Genomic DNA, 23,599 nt, shown 5'->3' on the forward strand with positions numbered 1-23,599 from the left:
TGTCCTTTTCAAGCAAAGTAGATATTAATAATGAGAGCTGAAAGTTGCCATTATGAGAATATTGCTACAAACTGCATGACATGTCAAATTGGATCTCTTTACCAGCCTGGGTTTTATAAGAGGAAGCGGAAAATGTTAGCAATGAGGAGAGAAAATGAGACTTCCCTGGGGAGAAATGAATTAAGAAATTCATTAGTTTGTGTGTGAGGGCTGCAAACTCAAAAAGAAAACTAACAAAACAAGCCTCCAAACAAATAAGACTTCAGATGATTCTCATGAAAATAAGAGAGTTTCATATCTTTTGTATATGATGAAGCATGGATTAACTTTCTCTGGAAATGAGACTTTAATGAAGAATTAAATGTCAGAAAATTTTCTCAGTTTCTTCCTTCCTTCCTTCCTTCCTTCCTTCCTTCCTTCCTTCCTTCCTTCCTTCCTTCCTTCCTTCCTTCCTTCCTTCCTTCCTTTCCTTCTTTCTTTCTTTCTTTCTTTCATCCAGGAATTCAGGGCACTCATAGATGATGCATGTCAAGCAGCAGGTACCATTTACCATAATGAATATTAAGGCAGCTAGGGCCTAGGTATTGTACTACTGATTTCCTGTTTTGTTTTGTTTTGTTTTGTTTTGTTTGTTTGTTTTGTTATTCTTGACTTCCTCTTTGCTTAAGAAGAAAAAACCTCTTGGGGGGAGGTGTTGAGTGAAAAGGCTCAATGGGAATGAAATACAGCCCTTTAGCAGGGCCTCCCAAAAGTTCTTCCCTCTCTGTCCTTCTCCAGGAAGATGGGAGGAGCTTCTTTCTGAATGTTGGTCTTACTTAAAGTCTTGCATAAATATTCTCACTCTCATTTCCATGGGCAGTCATTAAAAATACTCTGCCCCTTAGAGCAGTGTGGGAATCATGAGTTAAGTTTTCAAGAAAGTTAGCAAATTACAGGTACACAGCACAGGAGCAGTGTGGCTTTGTCCAACTTAAATGATAAATCTGCTTTTCTCTTTTCCCTGAGCTAGTAGCCTGGTACTTGACCAAATGTTAGTATTTTTGAGCAGGAAAAGGTGTAAGTTGCAGTCTCAACTTCTCTTTGAGGAAGGCCCTGCATTTTTGGCATTGATGGTTCATCTTTCTTGCCAAGGACCTTCCACTGCTGTTTTATCTCCAAAATTTCTATCCTTTTTCAGCTACTCTTTTGTTGTCCTCCAGATCCCATGATTGAAACAAATATTATCCACAATTAAAGGGTCCTTTTAGCTATTTCAGTTACAGTCTTTCTATCTCAGTTTCCTTCCTCTGGCCTTCCTACACCTCATTACTGTGAACATCTCCCAGCTGTAATATTTCTTACTCTGTTTCTTGAATATTGTAAAGCATCATGTCTAACCACCTCTACTTAAATTATACACACAAAAGATGCTTAAAAAAAGTGGTGCACAAAATTTGCTTAGTACTCTTAAGTCACTCTGGCTTTCAAAGTTGAAGAAATGTATTGAAAGATCATTCAAGAATGTCATATTTTATATATTATATATATATAAAAACATGACTGAAATTATTACATATACTCACAATAAAGGCCCAAATCAATTGTAATTTGTCAGCCTGAAGAATGAAAATCTGGATGGAGAATCTAAAGAGGTAATTTTTTTTAATTTTAAAGATTTTTATTTATTTATTTTTTTAGAGGGAGGGGAAGGGAAGAAGAGAGGGAAAGAAACATCAATGTGTGGTTGTCTTTTGCACACCCCATACTGGGGACCTGGCCTGCAACCCAGGCATGTGCCCTTCCTGGGAATCGAATAAGTGACCCTTTGGTTTGCAGGCTGGTGCTCAATCCACTGAGCCACACCAGCCAGGGCTAAAGAGGTAATTTTTTAAAATGTCTAAATATATGCTCATTCAAAACAAACCAAAAACAAGTAGATAAATGCAAATGGATGTGTTCATTTACCTTTCCACAAATGCTTCAACTTGTTCCATCTCTATAAATGAAGTTTGGTTAAGTTTTGTAAATGATGACTTTGGATGATATTTAGTAAGGATTTTATTAAAATGCTGTGGATTAGCAGTTGTTTTACCATTCCAAATAGCAGGAAGCTAATACACATACTCTGGCAAAGATTTCACTTAACCTGACAATACAGAACACTTGCCAATGAGCAACAGAGTTATTTTTCTATCTCATTCATAGCCAAGCAAGAAAAATAGAAGTAAAAGAGACAGAAAATTCTCTTTATCACTTGGTTTACTCAATGGTCAAAAGATGTTAAGTTCTCTCTGAGATTAATAGAATCTATTTAAGGTTGATGATCCCATTTTCCTGACATTTACCTTTTTGAAGGTCAGATGGATGATGTGATTAGTCACTTTGAGTAGAAGTGTATGACAGTTACGGAAGTTTGCCAAGTTGCCTGTGTAGACTCCCCTTCCATAAACTGATCACTGCATGCAATTTGAAATCTACTAATGCCTTTATAAATGCAGCTCCACCTTCTCAAAAGTTAAAAACTGAAGGAAATTATTCATGGGAGTTTCTATTCATGTCCCACAATCCATTTGTAAATGCTTTTGCTATTTCTACCTTAGGATTGCTAAGATGCCACTTTCTTTGAATAAAATGCAGATCATGTTGTAAAACTGCAATTCTCCACAAGGCACAAGATGACACTTCTTCCCCATAGTTTCAGAGGTGTCTTTGTCTACTTTGTCAGAGGTGTTTTTGTCAAAGAGTACATGAGGCAGAAATCCTTGTGGCTGTGAACACATCCTGTCCCAGTCACTTGTGAAGTGATAAACAGTGGGAGTGGGTGACTGGAGTGGGTCGGATGCCACTTTGACCACTTAGCTGATGGTACCCTTGTGCTTTTCTCCTCATGGCTTTCTTCTGTGCAATTTTCTCTCTGGTCTCATTCCATTTCCTGTGCCTTCTACCACGGGCTCCTCCCAATTCTACAAATACTGATTACCTATTGTTACAAATGACAAACACACCTGTTACACTGCAATTAAGGGCATTCCATCAGGCAACCCTGCTTTCTCTTTGTACCAGATGAATTGGTGTATTATCACCTAATTTTGCCTGTTTTATCCTGGCTTTGCATTTTTTCTTGCTGATCTAATGTATAAAGCATCCTCTGCTTCTTTACCTACTATGCTGAGCTCATTCAAGACATACTATGATGGTTAAGTTTGTGTGTCAAAGGTGGCTGAGCCACAGTACCCATATATTTGGTCAAACATTATTCTAGATGTTTCTGTGAAGGTATTTTAAAGATGAGATTAACATTTAAATCAGTAGACTTTGTGTAAAGTAGATTACCCTGTATAATGTGGATGTGATCCATCTAAACAACTGAAGTTCTTAATTAAAAAACAAACAAAGAAACAAAAAAACCAGCTCCCTGAGAGGACATGAAAATTCTGGCAGCAAACCTCTCCCGGAGTCTCTAGCCTTACTGGCCTACCCTGCAGATTTTGGACTTGCCAGATTCCACAATTGCATGAGCTAATTCGTTTAACCCCCCTCCACATCCCCCACCCCGTACACACACACTCACACAAATACATACACACACCCATAATGGTTCTGTTTTCTAAAGAACCCTATTGCATATACTGAACATTTAACTTACCTTATCTAAAATTCAACTCACCTCTATGTAAAGTGCCAAACACTTAAGTGGGCCTTACCAAATGTATAGTAAAAAGTCCCTATTCTCTGACTTGATTTTTCAAAGGAAGAGAGAGGAGGAAAGGAGGGAGGGAGGTTCTGTATCTTACTCCACCTCTGCCTCTTTTCTCAAGAAACTTGTTCTACCGGGACAGACATTTTCTCCTCTCTTTAGCCAAGTCTGGTGCACCCGTGAGGCCCACTTAAAGTTCCATGAATGCCTTCTTTGGTGCCTCTGCTTCTCACTGATTTTCCTCTCCTCTGACCTGAACAGTTATATACATGGGCTTAGTCTACATAAAAAAAGTAATCTTTATATTTTATACATAAATCTTACATTGTTCCTGTTTCATGTGTGAGGTCTCAAATAAAGAAAAGAGATGGAAAGTGCACTGCATCAAGTGTGAACTTCCTTTTCTTTCTCAGAGCCATTCTCTCTGCCTCCTAAACAATGCTGACGCCATGGCACTTCTCATAATTAAGAGTTCTCCAACTTGAAATTTTAAAATTTTAATTTATCCCTAAATCTAGGCTTTGGAAACATCACAAACATGTGTGATGGTGCATTTGTATCCTAAAGATGGGATTGCATTTTAGTGGTAATATATTTCCTCCTATATTTTCCCCGTGCACTGTTGCTTTCAGCTCTTTCTTCCTTTTGTCTTATATTTTTTTCCCCGAACACTTTCTCAATTTTTCACATGTAATAACTGAGTGTTATGTTTTAAAGTTAAGATTTCAGTTAAAATAGTCACAGTGGCTTGATTTTGAAATTCATTTAAGGGTTTATTCATGCAGAGACATTCTCCTTTGTTGTTAGGGCCGTTTTCCACAAAGGGGTGATCCAGGGACCAGAGCTCAGCAGGTTAATGCTAATTGTTTCAGTTCTACCAAGTATGAGAGGAAGCAGAACTGAGACGATGTCCAGATAATGGCTAGGGGACTACAGCGCTCTGTGTGGAGCACACTTCTCACGAGCCAAGGGCTGCCATGTGCTGGTTTTCCGGTGCTGCTGAGGCGCTGGCATTTCGGCTACAGGGAGTAAGATACAAACACAACTCCTGCAGTCTGTTAGCGTCCACCTCAATAAATGAGAAGGGATAGAATGCAGACACTAAACCAAAAGTAAAAAATAAGCTGTTTCTTTTTAGCTTGCCAAAAACCAGAAATTTAAAACTCAAACCAAACAAAAACCACTGGGTTGTGGGAATGGAACCTCTAAATTGGGGTGTGTAGAAGGGTCCAGTGCTTTTAATGCTACTAGCTCTATAGATTTAAAGTAATCTTGAAAATAAAGCAGGTCACAAGGAGAAATATTGAGTCCTTGTGAATAATTATGTTTCCCTATTTATGTGGCACAGTTTCCTGTATTTATCGACCTCTGCTCTTCTCTGTAAAATACTTGATGGATCAATAAAAAGCATTCCTAATAATGGATACTTAATCTTCCTAGTTAGGGAAATGTGAGCCAACAAAAATGGATGGAAGTATTAAAAGTGATTGTGTCAAGGATCTGAGAATGAGCGAAGGCTGGCATTTCCTCGGATGTGCTTTCCAGTCTCATGATCATAAAGTGGTGAGAGGAAAGCAATATTTGGACACCTGAGAGGCATGGTCAAAACCAGTTCATTGGCTGAGCGCCTGCACCACGGACACAGATATTACCTCTCCCCACTAATGAACCTGTAATGGACTCCGCTTATTACCCCGACCAGGATGTCTTGATGAACCCATTCATGGCCTCAAGATTCTCCACACTGTAATGGTTTTACCTCTTATATACTACTCAAATAAATTCATCTCTGACAATCTCTCCTTCTGTCACCCAAGTCCAAGCTGTCACCACTTCTAGTCTAGGACTGCTGTTAAGACACTTCTAATTCATTATCTGTATTTGCCTACCTCTAGGTAATTCTCCACAATGTAGTCAGAAGATCTATTTAAACTAAAATTTGATGTGCCATTCCTTTGCTTAAAACTTTAATGATTCTTAACAGGGCTTAGAAAGCAATCTGTTTCTAGAGCTTCATTGTTTTCTGATTCTCTCTAATGCCTTGCGCTCTCACTACACTGGCGTTCTTCACTTTCCTCTACTACGCCAGCTTCAGCCTCTCCCCTCTGCCCAGAACACTCTTTACCATCCCTCCTCAGTTTGAACTTTTGCCTTCCTGTCACTCAGATCTCAGCTTAAACATTTCTTTCTTAAAAGAATAAATTGGCTTCACAGAACTGATAATGAAGAATATGTATATGTTATTATTTATAAATTGTATGCTATGCATCCTCTGTATCAGCAAAACTTTATAATAAACTTCTGTGTGCATATATATTCCACTAGTTTTTGGGGTTTTTTTTTGAGATTGGTTGTTAAACATTTACCCGCTGATACGCTCCAGTGGTCACGGGGATAATTGGCTGCCCTGGTTTCTTTCTTTCCCTGTTTCATTGCCCCATAGCCTCACTGAGTTTCCTGGGATCACCTCGGAAACAAATCCTTGTAATCAAATCCTTATCTCAGGGCCTGTTTGGGGGAAGACTCAAAGCATGATGGCCATGAAGTGTGTCTGCTTTGTCTACTATTTTATCCCCTATGCATAATAAGCATAACATAAATAATCATTGAATGAATAGGTGAGTGAGCACAGCATCCCAGAGATCCACTACTAATTAAGTGACCCTGTTGAAATCTCGTTTACTTTGGTTAACTGGCACGGTAAGCATTTGCTTGGATCTGTGGCCTCCCGTATCCCTGGAATTCACCTATGGTGGACCGGGTTTCCATATCAAGATGTGCAGACAAACTACGCAGAGCCCTTGGGGAAATCAATGTACACTAGTACCATATGAGGTAAAAGCAGAGCATGAACTTATGTGATGTGGAAGGAGGAAAAAGAGAGCTCCCTTGAGAAAGGAGGGAAAAAGGAGAAATGGTGGCGTTAAGGGGAGATGCAGTTGTCAACGGTTACTGAATACTGCTTGGTACATAGTGTCAACTAAACATGTATGTGAGTGTATTCATGTAAAGACTGAGTGTGGGAGGAAGAGGGAAGAGAACAATACCATTTTTTGCGACAACTGCTTCCACCTGCTTTTGCTTTTGGAGAAGTGGTAGAATTTATCTTAGAAACATATGGTAACTGTTCAGTAAAATGTTAGAAGGAGATTAAACAGACCATTACCCTCCACAAGAAACTGGATCATACCTTGGAGAGGAAATAGGGGAAAGCCTGGAAGAAAGGTGGTCAATGAGGGGTTTTGAAAGCGTGAGGGTTTAACAGCAGGTGCAAAAAGGAGTTGGGAGAATTATCAGCTCAATATGGAGCAGAAAGTCAGAACACAAATTTTCTTGGGAATTGCCAAAATATGGGGCAGGGCATTGAATTTCCCCAAATTAAATTTTGAAGGACAATTCTATCTCACTTGACATCTGTTAAACCTAGAATTTCCAAATTTGAGAGTTACAGGGACTTCAATCCACTTGTCCTTTTCTGAGCATTGTAAAGATTGTATCTAGGGCTGGAGTGTAACTGCGAGTCTTTGCTGAATGGCCATCCCTTCTGCCTTCAGATGATGTTTTTCTCATGGATGTCTCTGAACAATTTTTATAAGCATCATTCTTGTTAGAAAACTTACTGTTTAGTCCTTGATGAAGTACAAGGAAAATAAGGCAAAAATATTGACCATAGTGGCTTAGAATTCAGCTGACTTTTTTTCATAAATCTGTCCAAGTTGTACTATTATCTTTTCTTCCAAAAGTGAAGCATTTTAAATAACATTTTTTTCAGGACTTTCTGGTTGAGAGTTAGAACATGAACTTTTTTTTTTTTTTTTTGGCTAGGAGAGTGACTTATTGCATATTTCTTTCACTTCATGCCTGCATATTAATTAGTGTGGTAGTTAATAGTATCATATACAGTACAGCTGATTACAGTTCTTCCTTTTGACAAAATATTTACGGGGAGGAAAATCACCTTACACGTGTGGCTATCTCTAGCTGCTTGAGGAGTGACATGGAGAGCGGCATTTCCTCCAGGAGTTCTCAGTCCGAGACCCAAAACACTGAGGGGCCCAGTAAGGCTGGCAACAGTACCAAGTAGTTATAAAACTACAACCACATGTCAGACATTGTGCTCAGTGCTCTGAGGAATAAAAACATTCTTTCACTTCAGGAATTCAGTCTTGAATGGATCCCACACATGCTAATAATTCCAATACTGAGTTGTAAATGTTGGATGGTGGTTTGTAGACCTTTTTGTTATACTCAGGGAAGAGATGTAATTATGTCTTTTCAGGGAGCAGATGGGGAAAGCTTCAGAGAGGAGGTGGCCTGTTAGCTGGAACTTAAAGTAGAGTTTATCAAGCTAGAAGAATGGGAGAGTATTATAGGCATGAGAGAAATAATTTGTGCAAAGGCACAAAAGCATGAATGTATGGACGACATATTTTGTCAACGGTGATTGGTATGACCAGAATAGATAGCTGACTACTGTTTCTGGACCATTTAATTGGCTCTGTCTGAGCTTCCTAGTAGTAAGAACAAAAAAGGAAATAATCAAATTATTCCCATCAACTCTGAATTTCATGGAAGTATTATGATAAAAATTCATTCATTTACTCCTTCAATTCATTCAACATATATTGACTGCCTATCTAGTATGTGCCAAGCATCTGCCTGGGTACTGATGATATGGCAATGAATAGAGTCCTTGATCTCAGGTGATATAGCAGCTGAGCTCTCAACTGAGTTCATTCAATTAAACTCATTTTACTAATTCCTTTCAGTGGAGTCAAAGGCTGAGGTGAGATTGAGAAAAGTCAGAAACGTGATCATTTAACATATTACCTGAGATGAGAGATGTAATGGCTAACTTTATGTGTCAAATTGACTGGGTCATAGAGTGCCCAGATATTTGGTTAAATATTATTCTTTGCGTGTCTGTAGGCGTGTTTCTGGTTGAGATTAACATTTGAATCAGTAGACTGAATAAAGCAGATTGCCCTCCCCAGTGTGAGTGGACCTCATATAACCCAATGGAGGCCTGAACAGGACACAAAAAGGCTGAGTAACAAGAATTCACTCTCTTTGACTGTCTTTGAGCTGGGACATACTCTTCTCCTGCCTTTGGATTAGAACTTGGACTGGGACTTACACTGTTGGCTCTCCTGAGTCTCCAGCTTGCTGACTGAAGATCTTGGGACGTCTCAGCCTCCCTAACCACATAAACTAATTCCCTATATTAAATCTCTTTAAATCGCTCTCTCCATATCTATATCTATATCTATCTATATCTATATCTATATCTATATCATCTATCTAATCTTCTGTTGGTCATGCTTCTCTGGAAACGGGAATAAAAGACAAAATGATGGACAGCTGAATAGTTCTGCCAAAGTTTGCTTCTTCACCACTTAAAATACTGCAGTTCATTAGGGTTGACATCTTAAATGGAATGTCTAGCAAGTGAAAGAGTTTGTAATTTGGGAGGAAGAACATGAAAGAGCTTCTCTTTTGATAGATCAGATGATCATTCTAATGAGCAAAATGAAAAATGTATTGTTGCCTACACACACCTAAAACAAATCAAACCAAACCAAAACAAAAAAAACTTCTATCCTAACAATTTCATACTATTTTTGAGCAAATTGGATGCATGGTATGTGGAGGATGGAATATTGAGTTTCTCCTGTATGTTTATGACTCTCATTTATATGAAATAGTAATTTTAATAGATAACTGGCTCTGCAGGAAAGAGTGACTTGGGATAAACTGCCCTAAAATATTAATAATAGAAGACCTCAGAATTCTATACAAGATACCAATTAATTTAGTGTTCTAGAGGCATATTTTACAAGTACTTTTTCTCAGGGGATTAACTACTACATTAAACTGCTTAAGCTCAGAGATTTCTGTGAGTACTTTACTGAGATCTTAATGGCTTGGTGGGTGTTTGGTGACAGTAACCTTAAAAATTTTCCAGGCTAAAATTATCTCAGTATTCCATGGTGCAGAACTTTGGAGTCCTAGCTGTCCTTTGCCTGTGCATTGGAGAGACCCACAACTGCTTTTATGAGGGAGGGAAGCTCAGTCTTGTCTGCAGTGCTCTCCCCTCTCCCACTTCCATGTATATAAATGGAAGGCCTTTTTATTGAAAATTGTTCCTAGTTAGGGTCTTCATTTTTCATTAAAATATGTCATTTCTATACCCAGTTGGGCTGATTATGAAAGCATATGAATCGGCCTTTAATTGGCAACAGAATATTTGCACACCAGGCTCATGTCAGCAAATATAGTGTTCTTGGTCAATACTAATAAAAAACTCAGTTATGAGATATAATATTTATTTATAGAGCACTGACTGAAGGTTATGCAGCACATTCATCCCTGTAGATACTCTAAAATCAATCCCGGAATTAAGGCGGAGTGTCAGAGCCTAGCACCTCAGAGAACTGCTGTAAACTGGGCCCTGGCATTCATTGTGCATTTCTAGTGGGTGCCTTAAAGGAAACACCTGGCCCTGATTTTATACAGCATGGAGGCTGATGCAGGCAGGGCACAGTTCACCATAGTCCAGACTCTCTTGCATATACAGACTCATAGGAGAAATTTTTTCTCCTAAGCAATTGCCCTGTTGAAAGCATGCAGACTCTAAATTACTTGACTCCTATTTTTTTCATTGCACAGTCTGCTAAGAAGCTCAGAGCCAAACTCACGAACCACCTAAAGCAAATTTAAAGAGCTTTATAATTATTTTGTACACGTTTCCATACAGAGCTATCTGATTTTTAAAAAGACAGATTGAGATAAACATAACATAAAATTAGCCATCTTAAAGGGAATTATTCAGTAATTGTAAATTGGTAAATTCACAAAGTTGTGCAATTACTATTTCTATCTAGCTCCAAAACTTTTTCATTACTCTAAGTCATCTGACTTATTTTTGTTCTATTTGTTTCTTCCATTTTCTTTCAAGTATTTAAAATATTTTTTTTTCGCCCTGGGTCGTGTGGCTCAGCGGATTGAGCACTGGCCTGAGAACCAAAGGGTCAACAGTTCAATTCCTGGTCAGGGCCCATGCCTGGGTTGCAGGTCAGGTCCCTGGTTGGGGGTGTGCAGAAGGCAACCTGTCGATGTATCTCTCTCACACATTGATGTTTCTGTTCCTCTGTTTCTCCCTCCCATCTTTCTGCAGTGCTCTCCCCTCTCCCACTTCCATGTATATAAATGGAAGGCCTTTTTATTGAAAATTGTTCCTAGTTAGGGTCTTCATTTTTCATTAAAATATGTCATTTCTTTACCCAGTTGGGCTGATTATGAAAGCATATGAATCGGCCTTTAATTGGCAACAGAATATTTGCACACCAGGCTCATGTCAGCAAATATAGTGCTTCTTGGTCACTATACAATCTTTACAGACTAAATAAATACAATCTTTAATTTCTTTTTCTCTTATTGATTCTAGAAAGTGGGAAAGGGGAAGGCAAAAGAGGGGGAGAGAAACATCAGTGTGAGAGAGAAACATTGATTGGTTGCCTCTTGCATGTGCCCTGACTAGAGACCAAACCTGCAACCCAGCCACGTGCCCTGACCAGGAATCAAACCGAAGACCTTTAGGTTTGCAGGATGATGCCCAGCCAACTGAGCCACACTGGCCAGGTACATTTTCTTTGAATTCTTAAAAATAAAAGATCTTATTGTATTTTATGCATGTGTTTAAATCATCAAAAATTTTTTTTGGAATGAGTAGGATTTTAATAAACAAATTATAAAAAGCCTAGTGACAAGCCCAAGGGCAGGAAATTGTGGAGGAGCAGTCAGGAAATAGGAGAGCCAAGAAGAAGTCATTTTATGAGAACCAAACAAAAGAGTTTCAAGAAGAGAGTGGTTAATAAGAGCTACACACCAGAAAGGTGAAGTAAAATAAAGATGGAAATGAGGTTGTTGAATTGATTAACTAGGCAGACATTTGTGAAAATTGTTTCCCTGTAACCTGTGATTAGAAGTGAAAATCTGTGGTGATTAGGAGGTAAGATGGTGAAGACTCAGAAGGCTAGGCTATTAAAAAAAGAAAAGAAAAAAGACAGCATAATGAAACAGAGAAAGAAGAGGCTGGGACTGAGGGCAAAGCAAGTTTGAGGAAATATATATATTTTTAATGATGGAGCTACTTAAGTGAAACATAGTGTAATCAGTGGAGGAAACTTGAATGATGGTCCTGGTTTGCAAGCAGCTATAGTGTGGTGTTGAGCAAGGTACTTCACATCTAGGCTTGGTTTTCTTATGTGTGAAACATAGTAGCTTGACTGGATTGTATCTATGGTATATTCACGAATGGAAGGAATGTATAAATAAAATTAGAACAGTAAAGCAATTTCAAAAATACAATAATACTTTCATCATAGATATACTATTATTCTTATTAATCTCCTGAAATGCTGATCTTACAGTAATGTTTTATGATATTATATCATTATGATATCCAGTCAGCATTTAATATCAACCATTTGACCAAAAGATTAGTTTTGTTTTATCTAACTAACTTTTATGATTCAAAAGTCAAAATAGTGGTTGATGTAGGTTGTGGTTGATTATAAGTGACCATAAGTTCTTTGATGCCTCTCCCAGCAAGAGGTAAGTTCTGTGTTCTCTCCTCTTGAACCAGGATGGGCTCCACAGCTGCCTTGGCATTAGAATGTGAGGAAGTGACCCTGTTTCTTGGCCCTTCCACTGTCTGTCTCTTGCAATACTGACTCTGCATCCAGCTGTGATGCAGTGAGGACGCCCTATAGGGGTCTATCTAGAGCAGAAGTGAGATTCCAGCTAACAGGTCTGGTTGAGCACTGATTTGTCAACCATGTAAGTGAACCATCTTGGAAAAAGCTCTTTAACAACAGTTGAGATACTCTGGCTTATACAACATGGGGGCAGAGAAGAGCTGTCCCCATTGACCCTCGCCCAAATTTCTGATTTATGGAAAAAAAAATCATTGCTGTTTTATGTCACTAACTTCAAAGTTGTTTTATAATAAATGTTGGTTAACATAATTCACTGGTAATCATGTAAGCCAAATATAATCATTATAGGTGGTTCTGCTATCATGCCATACACATATTTGTGAAAAATCTAGTATTCTATAAAATTGCATACTAATTGTGGACAGGTTTTATGAGGAAAATAGGATTGAGATGGGCCACTCAAAACCTGTGGAATTTTAAAAGAAGAACCCCAACTAAAACAGTAACAATCCTATTGAAAACATCAACCATAAATTGTCTATACTGGCATTTGCACTTAGAATCATGATATATCCTTATCCACCTTGTATCCTGGGGTTCATGTTTCTTTAAAGACATTTTTACTAATGGTTTTAGCAGAGAGCCATATAAAGTGGAAAGCAAAGGAGTCCCTGAAGCCACTAATTCAGCTACTTCTTGCACTAAAATGACTCTTTTTCAGAATTTTCAGTATTTTTTATAAAGTCTTCATATATTATTAAAGATTTCTCTTTAATTGTGAGATTGTTTGACCTTATTGCCTCAAAAATAAACATTGTTTGGAAATTCAAAGTAAACCAAGAGGACGTCAGTGTTCACTGATATCCTTATCAATCAATTATACATGACCTAATTAATACTACAGAGACATACGTAGCAGAACAAACAGTACCAATGAGTGGTAAGCCTGTATGTGGCAAACTGGAACCCACAACTGATTGTAAAGGCCAAATCCTCTGTTGCCCTAGTCCCTCGTTGCGGACTTGGGCCTTATGGCCTCCCTTGTCCTGATGGCTCTCAGCTTTGAAGCCCAGTAGAGACGGATGTTCTCTGTTGGCAGCAGTTGGAGCTGCTTTGGTTTGAGCTTCTTTGACCAGGTCCACCAGAAGGGGCTGTGATCCTGGGGACCAGAGCCGAGGGAAAGACAACAAGGGGGTCCTCCTTTTCAGAAGAGGGAAGTTCAATGGACTGCTTTCTGTTAGCAATGCTGTGTGAGGAAACGTCCTGGGTCAAGAAGGACTTCATCACTGGTCTTTGAGTAGTGTCATAAATTGTTTCCTCAAAGAGGATGTTGTTATCTAACATAGACTTTGTGGGAAGGAAAAACTCACCAGGTAGACTGTGTTCTTCTCTGTCCACTGTATCAAGCCTGGGTTGACCAAGAGGAAGTCCTGGACTCAAAGTAGCACCCTGAAGAATGAAAATAGACATGCTGAGAAGCGACATTTTTCAGTATATGAGGAGGGCTGTAATCTATATTTTTCTTTTCATTTAAATTCAAGCATATCATTTTAGTTGGTTTGAATCTACTATGGATTTTCATATAGGTTCTGGTAGGGACATATGTTCTGAACAGAATGTATGCATTAATACAGTGGTAAAGTACGAGCTATTGGCTTCTTGACTAATGAGTCTGTCTGTGCAGGGTTAACTCATAACTGAAACACTTTGAATTATGTCAATCATATTTGAATTTATGAATTGTTTATTTACAGAGGGAATAGAGTTTAGTTGGCACTTTCATTTATGAATACCGCAGTGACAACTTCTGGCATAAATGAAATGAACATAGCTTTAAATGAAATATAAAAACTATTACTACATTTATTATTTTTACTTTCTAAGATATTAATTTGTACTTTCGAGACCTCCATAAATGTATAGATAAGACCTCAATATTTAAGAACTTACAAATTATGTTTATGTTTATATTTATTTCTGGAAATCAAAGTTAAATAATGTGCAATATTTTCTTTTCAGTCCATGAACATGTGTTTACTTTATCAAAAACAGAGCAAATCTTTAATTGAAACAAAGACCTGACTACATTTAAGGAAGCTTTGAATTTTAGGATATTTGACATGGAAGTTATTTTATATTTTATGAATACTGATACTGAAAGTGGGTAATCAAGTATTGTTTGTAAAAAGCAGTAGTTAGTACTACAAAGGAGAGTTTGCTCTGTTCAGTCTTTAAGTTGACTTTTTGGTGGAAGTCTTTTGAGGCTTTGTTTTTATTTGAAGAACAAAAGGACAACAAGCTCACCTTTGTGATATCAGGGAAGAGAGTAGACATCATTGACTGGGTGCTGGCATCAGAGCCAGGCAATGACCCAACAATTTCTGCGGATGAAAAATCACAAGGTTTGAGTGTTTCTTTACTTTTCCCTCTTCCTTTTGTGCTTGGGGCAGTAAAACAATTAGGGCTGAAAATGTAGCAGTAAGTTCTTAAGGAGTGGTATAACAAATGATTAAGAAGTCAGAATCACATAAGCTAATGATCATTGGTCTGAATGATAAATTTAAAGACAGATGCAAGGCATCTGTCTTGCATGTTTATGTGATCAGAGCAGTAATTAAGGTGAATTTTTAGGGTGTTTAGTTTTATTATATAGATTTCGACTAAGTAGGTGGGCTGATTGGCAAGGCCAGTAAAGATGAAAACAACTAAACTGATGACAAAAGAAATGGCTAGGATAAATACTAAAACTAAGAATCACTTGCAGAGTCCTACTTTCAACCCAAAACCTGATTCTCAGAACAACCCAGAGAGTTCAAAAAAGAGACACCCAGAGTACAAGATTGTACTCTGAGATGAGTCTGAAGTTCACCTTTTCTTGCGCAGTAGATTCTCTTGCCTTGCTGCTTATAGTACCAAGAGAGCTTTGTGGAGTTTCTCAGTGTTGAGTTTGACTATCTCAACCAGAGAGACAGAACTGGCAGAGAATGCCAGTTTCATGCCATGTCATACTAAAGTGCCATTTCCGTTGTCCGTCTGTTAAGCCAGGAGTACTGGGCCTACTAAAGAGTTGAGTTCCAGGCACCCACTGAAGATTTTAAGTGTGCCTGATTAGCTTGTTGACTTCTTTAGATCCACTCTCTTCTTCTTTCCCCACTACTTTCTGCCCCAGGAAATTGACTTATATGGGTTATATCAATGATTGCTTGCCCTCTGTCTTTGGGATGGCTTGGCTCATTAGGCAACACTTCAGCCTAGAGGAGTAATTGGATCTTGCTGCTTCTAGCCCCAGGGAACTGTCCTATTTCTTTGGGCATTACGGATAACTTTATAAATAGTCTCTTTATCAAACTCTTCTTAAATTATCCTAATTTTAATGTGCCATCTTTTTCCTTTTGGGACCTGACCAATTTACTAGACAAGGATATCTGGGTTTTGCCAGGGAAATAGAACTGTCCAGGGGTTCTTCTCTCTTCCTGGGTTCTACTGGATGACTGTGGTTGAGCTGGACCTAACTGTACTTCTTGGCTCCTCTTAGAGCTATTCTTGGTGTGAAGTGGTCACAAAGACTCATCAAATGGCACGCATTTTGGATTGAGGAAAGACAGAAACGATACCGTCCATGATGTGCCTGTCACAGAAATGATAGCCTCTACAAGGCCCAATTAAAATGACAGTGAGCATGAGACATTCACAGCTTATAGTCTCTCTTTCAGAATGAAGATAAACCCAGAACTATGAAGCTACCAACTGACCATCAGTGAACTGAATTGTCCCCATATGCAAGGACTTGTCTTCCTGTAGGGCTCTGCTGATCAGCTTTTTGAGGTCTAAAGCTGTTAGGTAGGTTTCTGGTGGCTTGTCCTCCTCCATCATTCCATGAAGGGCTCTTTCACTTTCAATTTTGTTGGAATCAAAAAACAGCAGGTCACTTGCAGGACGTTTTGCTTCTGTACTGTCTCTTGTAAAAACGGCCATAAGTCGCATCTCTATGGAGCTGGAACTATAGAAGCAGAGGACACAGCACAATTAGAACCATTGTTATATGCCTTGGAAAGAGAGTTGCTATGTTGTTACAAAGCTTCAGGACAGCTTCAAACTCTTTCCTGATAGACAAAGGATGTCCCACTTCAAAATTTCAATGTTCATCAAAAATTTGAAATGTGAAAAAGAATTGACATACATTTTAGTTCTGAAATAGAATGTCGGGAGGGGAATTAAGTCTAGCTTGAAGGGAGACTACTAACTGAATCAAGTGACTATAGATTTTTGCTTTAGGTCTTTATGAAAAGTGTTAATTGTCAAGAGTTGCTGTTATTGCCCAGTGTTTCTCATGGTCTTATTATAAGAAAGCCATGCTGTGCGAATCAACAAGAAGGATGATTTGTCCTTTTTCCTACAAATAGCTTCCTTTAAAATGGTTTGTGAAATAGCAATGTAGGATAGAACAGTGGCACAATAGTAGTATGTCCATGTTGTTACCAGTTTAAAGCTTCAGTTCTTAAAGATATTTTTCTTCTACTTTTTTTCAAGAAGTATTTTTAAATTAAAAAATAAAATCTAAATTAAACATAACAATCTTTTCACCAAGCTGCTTTAAAATTAACATCTTAGAAGGTGTGAGAAAGGAGAAAGGGAAATAGCATATAATTAACTTTTAATTATATTTATTATCATACTTATTGACTCAATGACTTTTTGTTGTAAAACAAAACAGAATTTTCTGCAGCTATGTCTTCTAGGATCAGGTTTTATCTTCTAGTTTATGCCATTAAATCCACACAGAAGGATGTAAAATATTTAAAGGCCACATGAACTGATAATGTGTATCCTTGGTAGTTCTTTGGGCTGGACAATCAGAGTCTATAGTTCATTATTTCAGTTGTCAATTATAGGAGTCAAAGTTGGATTCTTATTACTGAGCTTTTTAAGGTATAGTGGGCCATTTCCCAAGTCAAATTAATCTTGAAACCAAGGAGCAAATTAGTTTCTCTGCTTTAATCCAGACAGGTTGGCTATATGTACGAGTATACATTCAGGCAGACCACTTCCTACTATTAATGGAATTTTTGTGAAAGCATTCTTGCATCACAGGTATGTGTCTTTATGTTTTTCTAATTAGATTTTGAGTTTTATAGGGACTCTTCTGTAGATCAAGTCATTGTTTATCTGCTTATCCCATGTGGTGATTTTGATTCCAGGGTTTTTCCCCCCACTACTAAATAATGGGCCAGTTACTTCCATTTAAATAACAAACTATTAAAATTCATTGTGTTATCCCAGACTTTATATGTAAAAATTATATGTAAAATATCAGCATATAAATTTATAGGGGAAAACATTAAAAGAAAAGTCCAAATTACCCATCTCTTTCTTTCTTCGGTCTTCATTTCATCATGCACAATGGCAACATGCAAGGAAGAAAATTTTTATGGGATTCATTGAGATATTAAATGTATCACTTCATATACCAAAAAATTCTTTCCATTATCTTTCATATTTGCCCAGAACTTTGATGGAAACATATAAACTATCATCAGAATTTGGATGGAAAATTTAAGAACCATATAAATCTCAGAAAGTAAACATAATTATATGATGTTTCTGATTAGGATTTCAACATTAGTTCAAAGATTATATGTACTTTTGGTCTTAAACTCTGAGTTCCTCATATTCCTCCTAAAGAGACTGCATATATATCCTATCCTATACATCTTTCATTTTGGGTTGCACTAGTGCCAGGAAGTTTTTAAAACATATTTTATAAATGAATTTCTTGCCTGTTAATAGCATTAAATGATTAAATTCTGAAGGTAATTTTTCTGAGGCTGGACCCTGGAACTGTTGTTTTGTAGACGGGTTTTTTTTTGAATTGCTGCAATCAGTAGGCCTTGAGGAAATGGTACAATTCACTACGGACAGGATGCAAGAAAACAGAAACACCTGTTAACAGAGCGGGTGGTCTGCACCAGGCAGTTCACATGCACCCACATTTAATCTCTTCAACAACACAGTCAATGCCCATTTCACAGATGAGAGAACAGGCAGAGAGAGGGAAAGTTGTCAGTTGGGACGTGGCAGAGCCAGGATTCAGACCTTGGCCTGCCTGTGCTCATTTTGCCATACCACCACCAGCTCATGCCTTAAAAAAAGGCCATGTAGTCACCAAACTGACAAATACATTTTGGATTTTTCTGGAGAAAAAAAATATATACACATTATATATATATATGAAAAATGAATTTAATTTAGAAACCATGTTCATTTTTTTCATTGTAGATGAGAGTTGCCAACAAAGACACTCTACATGTGATGGGGTTTCATGTTGCTTTCTTCTGACTTTCCTCTCTTGATGTAGCATGACTGAATGGACTCTGCTACTACTTTTTTTCTGTGAACACAAGAGAGAATCTGTGACTATGTCACTCTGAGGGGACGGACTTTCTTCCATACTAACCAGACATTGATCTGGGGCTGGCCTCTTGTTTCCTTTCGGCAATAGTTTGTAATCCATGGTATTCCTGAGAGAGGCCAGGCTTCTTGTGCCAAGACCCTAGTCCTGCTCATTTTTAAAAATTACTTTATTGAGGTCCTGGCTGGGTAGTTCAGTTGGCTGGAATGTTGTCCCATATGCCAACATTGTAGGTTTGATCCCCAGTCAGGGTATATACAAAAATCAACCAATGAATGCATAAATAAGTGGATCAACAAATCAATGTTTCTCTTTCTCTTTCTCTCTCAAATCAATAAATAAAAGTTAAATATTGTTTTATTGAAATATAATTGTAGTGAAACAAACCTCACATGTTGAAGGCATACAATTTTAAGTTTGACACTACTATACACCAGTGAGACAATTATGGCAATCAAGATAGCACATTTCATCACCCAAAGGTTTACTGGTACCCTTATGTTTTCCCTCCCTCCTGTCCTTCTCTGTTTTATGCTCCCCAAGCAACTACTGATCTGTTTTCAGTCACTGTAGATTAGTTTGCATTTTTTAGTTAATATAAGTGAAACCATAATGCACTTCCTTTTGCCTGATATCTTTCACTTAAGTATTTTGAGGCAAATCCACGTTGTGTATTTCTGTAGTTCCTTGCTGAGTAATAGTTTACGGTAAGAAATTGCAACAATTTGTTTATTTATTGCTCTGTTGATGTACATTTGGGTTGTTTCCAGTTCTTGGCTTTTAAAATTAAAGCTGTTGTGGACATTCGTGTACAAGTCTTTGAAGGAGTATACCCTCCTGCTAGACTGAATGATTGTTAATAGTTTCCCATATATACTTTGAGATATAGCAATATTTAAATTGAATCTTTTACTGATCATCCTTATAATTGTATTAATAATAGATGTCCTAACTACTTTCCAGTTGTGTTGAGAGGGTCAAATGAGGTTACTGATATAAAAGTAGTTATTAAATTGTAGATCAGGTTTTATACAAATGAGCTGAAATAAAGACTGTAGCAGGAGACACATAAGATTTTAGTTCTTTTGTGGCATCTGATTCATGGGAAAGCAATTTCCTTCATAATGAGCTTACTTTACAATATTCTGAGTATTGTTAATGATTAAAAGTTTGTGATGCATCATATTATTTATTGTATTTGGGTCACTTTTTTGGGGGAGACTAAATCATATATTACATAATAGAAATCATTGAGAAAATATAATCAAATTTACTTTATAAGCATCTTGGGCAGAAATAAGAATAAATTCTTGCAGAGATAAGTGCATGAAAAAAATGCAACTTCAAGAGATATATCTTTGGAACTTCTGGCTAATATGGAGACATAGGTAGATACATTTTGCCTCCTCACACAACCAAAAGAAGAACGACAAGAAATTTAAAAACAAAAAATGAGAACTTCCAGAAAACTGAATTGTATGGAAGTGCAACAACCAAGGAGTTAAAGAAGAAACATTCATCCAGACTGGTAGGAGGGGTGGAGACAGGCAACTGGGGCAGAGAGGATGGGCAGCAAGGAGGGCGCTGGAGGACCAGGTGGGCCAGGTGGTGGCTGGTGGACTGGGCAGTCCCACATTTGCCTGTGGATAAACCAGGAGGAACAACTAGGGAGCAAGAGAGACCATGAAATCCAGGGTTCCAGTGCAGGAAAAGAAAACCTCAAAACCCCTGGCTGTAGAAATCTGTGGGGGTTGTTACAGTGGGAGAAACTCCCAGTCTCACAGGAGAGTTTATTGGAGTTACCCACAGGGCCCTAGAACTTACACAGACCCACTCACCCAGGGATCAGCACAGGCAGGGCCCAGTTTTCTTGTGGGTAGTAGGGGAAGTGACTGAAAGCTGAGCAATAACTAAGCAAGTAGCATTGTTCCCTCTCTGAATCCTCCCTTACATATAGCACCACAACACAGCACCGTGGGTTGCCCCCGTCCCAGTGGATACCTAAGGCTCCACCCCTTACAATGTAACAGGAGCTCTGAGACAAAGAATTATGGCCCAAAAGAAAGAACAGATCAAAACCCCAGAAAAAATAGAACTAAGTGATGAAGAGATAGCCAATCTATCAGATTCAGAGTTCAAAACACTGATAATCAGGATGCTCACAAAAAAAAGTGTCACAAAATGGAGGAAAAAGTGAAGGCTATACAAAGTGAAATAAAGAAAAATATACAGGGAACTAACAGAAAAGGAAAGGAAATCAGGACTCAAATCAATGATTGGGAGCAGAAGGAAGAGATAAACATTCAACCAGAACAGAATGAAGAAACAAGAATTCAAAAAAAAAAAATGAGGAGAGACTTAGGAACCTCCGCAAAAACTTTAAATGTTCCAACATCTAAATCAAAGGGGTGTTAGAAGGAGAAGAGGAAGAGCAAGAAATTGAACACTTATTTGAAAAAATAATGGAGAACTTCCCCAATCTGGCCAAGGAAATAGACTTCCAGGAAGTCCAGGAAGCTCAGAGGGTCCCCAAGAAGTTGGACCCAAAGAAGCACACACCAAGGCACATCATAATTACATTACTTAAGATTAAAGATAAGGAGAGAATCTTAAAAGCAGCAAGAGAAAAGGGGATATTTACCTACAAAGGAGTTCCCATAAGGCCAAAGGATTTCTCAAAAGAAACCTTGCAGGCAAGAAGGGGCTGGAAAGAAGTATTCAAAGTCATGAAAGGCAAGGACCTACATCCAAGATGACTCTATCCAGCAAAGCTACCATTTAGAATGGAAGGGCAGATAAAATGCTTCCCAGATAAGGTAAAGTTAAAGAAGTTCATCTTCACCAAGCCCTTATTATATGAAATGTTAAAGGAACTTATCTAAGAAAAAGAAGAAGATCAAAACAATGAAGAGTAAAATGAAAACGAACTCACAACTATCAACAACGGAAGCTAAAAACAAAAACAAAAACAAACTAAGCAAACAACTAGAACAGGAACAAAATCACAGAAATGGAGATCACATGGAAGGTTCTCAGTAGGGATGGGGAGGGAGGAGAATGGGGGGAAAGGTACAGGGAATAAGCAGCATAAATAGTAGGTACAAAATAGACAGGGAGAGGTTAAGAATAGCATAGGACATGGAGAAGCCAAAGAAATTATATGTACAACCCATGGACATAAACTAAGGGAGGGGGAAATGTTGGTCGGGGGTTGGGGGGAGCGCAGGGTGGAAGGGAATAAAGGGGAGAAAAAAATGGGACAACTGTAAGGGATTTATCTTTGAAATTTTTACCTTAGAAAATTTAATCAACCTAACATTTTAATTTTCTTCTGAAATATATATTTTTATTTTTTAGTTCTCCATTTATTTTATTTTATTTTTTTAAATTAATTTATTTTTTAAAATACATTTGTCTCTGCCTTCCCCCCACCACTTGCCCCTGCCCCCTCCCCTCTCTCCCTCCCTGAATCCTTCCCCTTTGGTTTTGCCCATGAGTCCTTGCTATATGTTCCTTGACTTGCCCCTTCCATTTCTTTTCCCCTGCCCACCCCTCCCTCCTTCCCTCTAGTTTTCCATTTATTTAAAAGGAGGGAATAATGGGCAATTGAACATTCACCAAAAAAACCTGGTCTTACCATTTCCTTCAGCTTTATATTAAAAATTTGTTCTTAGGTGCAGTGGTTTATCTAGAAGACCTTGCCATCTATGCAGCATACTCTCCTATCATCTTGTATTTGTTTCTAACCTATCTGATTTCACATGAAACACTATGGAGCAGCATCTTGAAACAAAGAAAAATGAGCCTGTTTTGGTAAAAATGAAAGGTTTCATCTTTTATAACTTTCACTTTTCAATGTTTCCTTCTTCTGGAATTACAGAAATCACAGAGGCCTGACAGCTTCGGGAGAAACAAACTGGGGGAGCTCCCTCAGGAAGTCCCCCCGTGAGTGTGGAGCCCTGGCTCTGTGCACTTTTTTGCCTTAAGACACTAGACAGCAAAACAGCCAGGAAGGACTTGGGGAGACCCCTGCTTTACCCGCCTTACAAATCCCCTCGGGGCATGGAATTTCTTTCTGTTATACTAGGGCTGATGTTTATCCCATGGAACATTAAAAAGAAAAATATTATGATCCTGCTTGTAGATGTTTTGAATAATGAAAACTTAAAGATGCAAAAATTCTTGCCAAAAGTTATGAACCTACATTAGGGTGTTGAGATGCTGGTAGATATAGACCTGCTAAGGAAACACGATTAAACCTTGCTGTCATGTGGCACGATTTGATTATTTCATTTCCTTTATTAAAATGTTCATTTAATAGTTTTTCTGTGGTAATGTATTACTATGGCTTGGACATCAAAATGACATAAAATATTTTGGGAAGTCCTGCTTCCACCCCTGTCTCTGTCGACCCCATTCCTCCAACCCCTCTACCCCGTAGTTTCACCCGGCTCTTTAGGGTCCGCTTGATTTAATTAAACAATGAAGATATTTAGCATCGATAGGAAACCAGGCAATAGTCTTCCAAGGTAACTGATCGCTAATTTTTTTTTTATTTGTCTCTACTGAGGTATTTTTCTAAGAGGTTTGCTAATAACATTGCCAAGGACAGCGATGAGCTGAGAGAGCTGTGTTTCTGACCCAGGAGGGAGGAAGGGATACAGCCCCTGTGGTGTCCTTAAAAATCACGTCAAGTCATGTTTTAAGTAAACAATTCCTTAATCTGAAATGTATTCAGCTTTTGGGATTTGGCAGAGCTAATAATTGGGGGAAAATGGACTTTGTAATCCTCAT

The 23,599-nt window shown here is 38.1% G+C and overlaps 1 protein-coding gene across 1 annotated transcript in view; it reads right to left on the reverse strand.

Moving 5' to 3' along the window:
- The window catches only part of IMPG1 (interphotoreceptor matrix proteoglycan 1), a 114,816-nt gene that overhangs the window by 47,894 nt on the left and 43,323 nt on the right, over positions 1-23,599 (reverse strand). The window contains exons 9-12 of the mRNA XM_054568626.1: positions 17,757-17,777; positions 16,149-16,396; positions 14,701-14,777; positions 13,767-13,845 (exon numbers count right to left, since the gene is read on the reverse strand). Of these exons, the coding sequence (XP_054424601.1) occupies positions 13,767-13,845; positions 14,701-14,777; positions 16,149-16,396; positions 17,757-17,777 (425 nt within the window). The remainder of the gene's footprint in view (positions 1-13,766; positions 13,846-14,700; positions 14,778-16,148; positions 16,397-17,756; positions 17,778-23,599) is intronic.

Source organism: Pteronotus mesoamericanus, unplaced genomic scaffold, assembly GCF_021234165.1.
Source record: "Pteronotus mesoamericanus isolate MK-2021 breed Mesoamerican mustached bat unplaced genomic scaffold, CSHL_Meso_final contig_20, whole genome shotgun sequence".
Taxonomy (NCBI): Eukaryota; Metazoa; Chordata; class Mammalia; order Chiroptera; family Mormoopidae; genus Pteronotus; species Pteronotus mesoamericanus.